Source organism: Triticum aestivum, chromosome 5D, assembly GCF_018294505.1.
Source record: "Triticum aestivum cultivar Chinese Spring chromosome 5D, IWGSC CS RefSeq v2.1, whole genome shotgun sequence".
In the NCBI taxonomy this organism is placed as follows: Eukaryota; Viridiplantae; Streptophyta; class Magnoliopsida; order Poales; family Poaceae; genus Triticum; species Triticum aestivum.
Window position 1 is genome coordinate 50,718,237 of NC_057808.1, and position 7,084 is coordinate 50,725,320.

The following is a 7,084-nucleotide window of genomic DNA, read 5'->3' on the forward strand; positions in this document are numbered from 1 at the left end:
TTTCACTTCTGCTTTTGGAGCACCAGCTTGTTTATAACACAGGGGATAAAAGATTGTATGAAAAAAGGTAGTAGTGACAATCTTGAAAGAATAGAAGCTTGAATTTTAAATAATTTAAAATACTCACACTGGTTTCTAGAAAGCGCTGGCAATGTTTTTTTACTGCTACCCTCTCTCCACGCCTGAAGAATCTTTCTCCTGGGTTCTCTCTGCGATTCCTAAAGAATCCTACTACTTCTGTGACACTGGAGCTTTGCGATGCAATGCTTAAAGCTGTCTTCTCATGTCCCATCCACTGTAACCATGCCCAACCCCATTCCGTTTTGGAGCTCTCTGCTTTGAACCTCAATCATTTTTAAGTTTTTTAGACACAAGTGCAAACAAGGACAAGATTAGTTTCAACATTAACAAGAAAAATTAGCTTTAGCCCCCTTTGATTAGTACTAGCAGTAATTTGTAAACATGCAGTAATATACAGTACAGTTTGTGAAACATGCAATGAATTGTTCTTGCATAAATTGATTTAAGAAGCATCCTAATAAGAAAGAAAGTAACAAAATAATCATCTCAGGAAAGGAAATGTTTCATTCTCATCTCAAATATACTCTACACAAAAGTGTAGAGAGAGAGGGGGAGAGAGAGTGTGTAGAGAGAGAGAGAGAGTGAGTGTAGAGAGAGAGAGAGAGGGGTCACTCTCTCTCACTCCTGGGTTGGCCACTGGACCGGCCGCAGTATTAAAACGAGGGGAGGCAGGGCGTGCTCACCCCTTCCAACGCCAACCACCCCCCAAGAAACCGGAAAGCGAACGGCATGGCGACCCCCCGCAGCGCAGCACGCCACGCTCCCTCCTCTCCCTCTCGCAGGCCATGACGCGCCACCGTCCTTGGCCTCCTTCCCATCCTCCTCCTCCTCATCCTCTTCCTCTTCGGGTAGTGGCAGCGGCACCACAAGCAACCGGCAGCGGCGCCGGGAAGAAGATGGCGAGGCTCTCCCCGGGGGCGGCGGCGCCGCAGGTGGACACGGGCAAGTACGTCCGCTACACGCCGGAGCAGGTGGAGGCGCTGGAGCGCGTCTACAACGAGTGCCCCAAGCCCAGCTCCCTCCGCCGCCAGCAGATCATCCGGGACTGCCCCATCCTCTGCAACATCGAGCCCAAGCAGATCAAGGTCTGGTTCCAGAACCGAAGGTCAGCACCCGCTCCCTCTCCCTCTTTCCCTCCGATCTGGCCCGCTCTAGGTTTTGCTCTGCCGCTGCCGGGAATGCGGGAAGTCATCTTCCTTCTGCCCTCTCGGAGATGTGCATTTTTAGGGGGCTTGGGTTTCAGTAATGCGGCGAGTTCCTGTGATTTTCTTGCGGAAATACCCAAACTTTAGGGAGTTTTGGGTGTCGCAGGTTCTTTTGGTAGAGTTTATGTGGTGCCTTCTTTACTCTGTTCTTGCGAAAGTTCAAATGCGTCTCCATTTTTGGGGTTAATTTTTCTGTGTGGTGGTTCTGTGTAAACAAACGCCTAAAAAACGGACCGTTTGCTCGAATCTGGTCTTTGTTTAAGCTCTATTTGTATTCGAGCATCTTCTCAAGATTTTGACAAGCTCTCCGCACTGATTTGGGCTCTGCACCTCCACTGTTCTTTGCCATTTGTGGATTTCGTGGTCAAACAGCCTCACATGTCTTTCACTGGATTTATATGGGAAGATTTGGGCTCACTGTCACTCCCAAATCTGGGCTGCTGTTTTGGGTCTGCAATGGGTTTTCTCCAACAGATATTCCCTCAGGCATTTCTTGTTTCCTGTGCATCCTTGCCAGTTCGCCACCGGCTCGTGTGCTGTTGTTCTTGTTTACTGTGCTATTTTATATTTAATTTCATCTCTTCTTATTATGTTATTTTATTTCCTTTCTTGTTGAATCTTTACTGGATGTGTACATGTAGCACAACATCTTTTTTCTATGCTTGGTAAATCTGTGTTAGAACATGAAGAAGAACATCACTTCTTGGTAGTATAGTTTGCTAGTATCACACTGTACCCATGAAGGGGAAACATGACCCAAGAATCTCTTGCCCATTACAAGATGTTGAAATCTGGTGTGAACTTTCACAGATGCAGGCACACACACACACACATCGCTGTCAATTAGGCAATGATTCACACATATCTGTTCCATTTGCATAGTAGTATTAACCATTTGTCTCTTTTGCAAAGGACTTTTTGTGCCTTGTTCCTGTTTGATTTGATGAGGCACGCTTTATGACATAAGGGGGCACATAGCAGGATCTTGCCTTTGCCTAATAACAAGAATATCATTATGTTAGAGGCCACCGCTATCCTTTCAGCACTAGTTTTATCCAGGTGCGCATGCCACTGAACTGAAGTGTGTGGCTTTTCTTGTGATAGGTGCCGGGAGAAGCAGCGCAAGGAGTCCTCCCGCATGCAGACGGTGAACCGGAAGCTGACCGCGATGAACAAGCTGCTGATGGAGGAGAATGACCGGCTGCAGAAGCAGGTGTCGCGTCTCGTCTACGAGAACGCGTCGGTCAAGAGCCTCAAGACTAAGATCCACAAGGTGAGCTCACACTGCCCTTCTAGATGCTATGTGTGCTTGATATGGTTTCATGCTGTGTGGCTGATTTGGAGGATTCAATGGCTACTGCCTTTCCTATTTCACCTGTGGTGACAATTTTTTTTTTTTTGCAATTTTGCAGGCTTCTGCGGCCACCACGGACACGAGCTGCGAGTCTGTGGTGACGAGTGGTCAGCAGCAAGCCCTAGCAGCCCCGCGTCCGCAGAGGGATGCGAACAACCCAGCTGGGTAAGTGCAATGCCTAGTCTCATTTCTTAGGTAAACTGGGTTTGGTCGATGCATGTTTTGCTGAGATGCCGTTTGTGTGTGCAGTCTTCTCGCAATCGGTGAGGAGACCTTGACAGCGTTCCTGTCCAAGGCGACCGGAACCGCTGTCGAATGGGTGCAAATGATGGGAATGAAGGTAATGCATTCATTGTATACATGATAGTAGTGCACAAAGTGCTGGTTTTCTACCAAGTTTGTTCTAACCGCTCTAAACTGGAACTTGGTTACAGCCTGGTCCGGATTCCATTGGAATCATCGCTGTTTCGCACAATTGTATTGGCGTAGCAGCCCGAGCTTGCGGTCTTGTGAGCCTTGAGCCCACAAAGGTATGATGTTGCTCATTGCCATTGCTCCATGTTTACCTTCTGCGGTCATAAGGCAGCTCCTAACAAGCTTTGTTTTAGGTTGCCGAGATCCTCAAGGATCGTCCATCTTGGTATCGCGACTGTCGTTGCGTTGATATCCTCCATGTTTTCCCTACGGGTAATGGTGGAACTATCGAGTTAATCTACATGCAGGTGTGTATCTGCTCAGAAATGAGTTGCAGTTATGTGTGCTTGTTGCTGTACTAGTGAATCTGTTTGTGCTGATGATCATTGCCATTTCAATTTCTTAGACTTATGCACCGACGACTTTGGCGGCACCACGCGACTTCTGGACACTCCGCTACACCTGCGGACTTGATGATGGCAGCCTTGTGGTATTAAACTGATCTTTAATTGCTTGTTATGATCTTACCAAAAATTATACAAGCCTCTTGTTGGTTGCTGTTGATTGTTGTTGGTCTTTGTCATGTTCTGATTGGGCTCAATCTGTTTGGATGAACATTATTACTGTGACTTCCAACTGTAGTGTAATGATTCTGCATGTAATGGTGCTTTTACTGGCATTTCTTCAAAGTTGCAGTAAGTACCCCACAGTGTTGCTTATAATGTGATGCTGTTGTTCTGCAGATCTGTGAAAGGTCATTGACTCAGTCCACGGGTGGTCCATCTGGGCCTAACACTCCTGGTTTTATCAGAGCCGAGGTGCTCCCTAGTGGTTATCTGATTCGACCATGCGAGGGAGGCGGCTCCATGATCCACATTGTGGATCATGTTGATTTGGATGTAAGTAACAACAGTAGCTTTCATATCAGTGAGTGTCGCACTTGAATACTGTTCCAAGAAACGCATCTTATAAATTCTATGTATTCATAGGCTTGGAGTGTGCCTGAAGTCCTTAGACCGCTCTATGAATCTCCGAAGATCGTTGCACAGAAGATGACTATTGCGGTATGTGTGCCATTCCATTTGATTGTTGCCATTCGTTGGCCTTCTGTAGTAAAGCTGAATTTGTTATTTTACAGATGCACCAGTGACATATCAGGCAAATGGTTTTCTCTTCATCTAATGGCTCTTTATGTGCAGGCACTGCGACACATCAGGCAAATCGCGCATGAATCAAGTGGTGAAATCCCCTATGGTGCTGGGCGCCAGCCTGCAGTTCTCAGAACCTTCAGTCAAAGGCTCAGCAGGTCAGTAACATTAGAATGGCCATGTGGTTTTCAAGCCATCATCTGCATTTGTCTACAATGTCTCTAAACTCGATACACTGACTTTGCAGAGGCTTCAACGATGCTGTGAGTGGATTTCCAGATGATGGTTGGTCTTTGTTGACGAGTGATGGTGCTGAGGATATTACCATTACAGTAAACTCATCGCCAAACAAGCTTGTCGGGTCCCACATAAGCCCTTCCCCGCTCTTTTCTGCTATCGGAGGTGGCATTTTGTGTGCAAAGGCATCAATGCTAGTGCAGGTATTTACTGATACCCCATTCAGTTTATAGATCCTCTTTTTACATAGACAATCTTCATGCTTGTTCGGTTGTTCCACATCACCAGAATTATTCCTCCTATCATATTTAACCAAGTGTACTTCTGGATAATGTAGGATGTCCCTCCTGCTTTGCTTGTGCGATTTCTGAGGGAGCATCGCTCGGAATGGGCCGATCCTGGTGTTGATGCTTATTCTGCTGCCTCTTTGAGGGCCAGCCCATATGCAGTTCCAGGTTTAAGAGCTGGTGGGTTCATGGGAAATCAGGTTATACTGCCACTTGCGCACACCTTGGAGCATGAAGAGGTAAAGAGTTAATTCAGCCCTTTCCCAGTTCCATCAGCATAATGGATTGCCAATATCAGTGCATCAAGCTAAATTCTTTTTATATGTAGTTCCTTGAGGTCCTTAGGCTGGAAGGACATGGTTTTAGCCATGAGGAGGTGCTTCTTGCGCGAGATATGTACCTTCTGCAGGTATGGTATTTTTCTGACTGTTTCTTTAGGTTGTTCTATAGTTGCTCTGTCCTGACTGTGATGTTATTTTGAAACTTCAGCTTTGCAGCGGTGTTGATGAGAATGCTTCAGGCGCTTGCGCGCAGCTTGTCTTTGCACCTATCGATGAATCTTTTGCTGATGATGCGCCGCTGCTACCCTCAGGCTTCCGTGTGATACCACTTGACACAAAGACGGTTAGGATATTCCTAAGGCTAATCTTGTTTCTGTTGTGATACTGCTAATACTAACTGGTTGACTATACGTTTGGACTGCAGGATGTGCCATCTGCCACACGCACACTCGACCTTGCGTCTGCCCTGGAGGTTGGATCTGGTGGAGCTTTGCGTGGTTCAGGTGACTCCCCTGGTGGATGCAGCACGAGATCGGTCCTGACCATCGCCTTCCAGTTCTCATTCGAGAACCACCTCCGTGAAAGCGTGGCAGCAATGGCGAGGCAGTATGTGAGGGCTGTGATGGCGTCCGTGCAGAGGGTGGCCATGGCGATAGCTCCTTCTCGCCTCGGCTCACAGATCCAACTGAAGCACCCTCCAGGCTCTCCTGAGGCGCTTACACTTGCTAGCTGGATTGGCAGGAGCTACAGGTAAAATAAAACCCTCTACTCAGCCCGGCACATTGCGGCCTTATCCTGAAATCCTGTATGCTTCTCTTGCCCACTGTTTCTTAAGTAGTTGTGTAAAACTTGCAGGGCTCACACTGGAGAAGAGATCCGTTGGTCGGACACTGAAGAAGCCGATTCTCCCCTGAAGCTTCTGTGGAACCACAGCGACGCCATACTCTGCTGCTCTCTGAAGGTGATTTTTTACTCGATCGTTTTGCCTGTGCCTGCTATTTCAAAAGAAACGAAAACACTTCCCTGTCCTGAAACCGCCACCTAACCTGACAAGGGTAACTTTGGGCAGCCTGCTCCGATGTTCACCTTTGGCAACAACGCGGCCCTGGACATGCTGGAGACGACGCTGGTGAACCTGCAGGACATCTCGCTGGAGGCGATCCTGGACGACGAGGGGCGCAAGGCGCTGTGCGCCGAGTTCTCCAAGGTCATGCAGCAGGTAACTTCAACTAACCAACTGACCAGCAGCAATGCACCTGTATACTGTATATATTGTCTTTCAGTAGAGTAGGACTGAACGGGATGTTGCATTTGATACAGGGCTTTGCGTACCTCCCTGGTGGCGTGTGCAAGTCGAGCATGGGGCGGCAGGCGTCGTACGAGCAGGCGGTGGCGTGGAAGGTGGTGGGCGACGACGTGGCGGGCGCCCCGCACTGCCTCGCCTTCATGTTCGTCAACTGGACCTTCCTGTGACCACCATCTACCTATCTGCTGCTTGAGCAAAAGACCTTCCTGTCGCCCGTCCTGTTACCCATCCTAGCTATGGTATGTTGGTTTGCATCTTTGTTGAGAACCTGATATGTTTGTTGCCGTGAACCGAAACATAGTTGGCATTCCTTCCTGTGTTATCGACAAGAAGACCTATGTATGTGTGTAACTGTCAGTGTGATGAACCGAACAGTGGCTTGCGGTTCCTGTATTTTGCTTTTGCGTGCCCACCCCTGTGTCAGGACTGTTCGATCGCAGAGTACAATAGCTAAGTTCTAGTCCCCGGTGCCAAATGCGAGATGAGACGTTAAAAATCAAATAAAACTAATCTGGTGTTGTACATGTGGGTACGTTTCTCTTAGATTTGGTCGAACCTAAATGAGTTTGACTTAGAGCAAACCCTGGAACTTCAAATGTTTTGTAACGGAGGAAGTAGTTTTGAATGTTTTCTTTCATAAACTTGAATTCCATTCTATCCACTAATCCCCACAGGAACAGAAGTGTCAGTCTACACCTGAGCTCGTATGCTCCTGTCATGAAGAGTAAAATCCGAAAAGTTAACAAAAAGAGCAAACATGGACATTGTCGA

At 47.6% G+C, this 7,084-nt stretch overlaps 1 protein-coding gene across 1 annotated transcript; it reads left to right on the forward strand.

The window, feature by feature from the left end:
* Positions 1-753: 753 nt before the first annotated feature.
* On the forward strand, positions 754-6,723 carry LOC123119380 (homeobox-leucine zipper protein HOX33). Its single transcript, XM_044539177.1, has 18 exons — positions 754-1,186; positions 2,391-2,559; positions 2,699-2,805; positions 2,890-2,980; positions 3,075-3,170; positions 3,249-3,362; positions 3,461-3,544; positions 3,798-3,953; positions 4,044-4,118; positions 4,254-4,360; positions 4,450-4,642; positions 4,777-4,965; positions 5,055-5,135; positions 5,216-5,350; positions 5,432-5,757; positions 5,863-5,968; positions 6,077-6,226; positions 6,328-6,723. The coding sequence occupies exons 1-18, from the start codon at positions 867-869 to the stop codon at positions 6,478-6,480; spliced, it is 2,652 nt and encodes an 883-aa protein (XP_044395112.1). The 5' UTR covers positions 754-866; the 3' UTR covers positions 6,481-6,723.
* Positions 6,724-7,084: the final 361 nt, after the last annotated feature.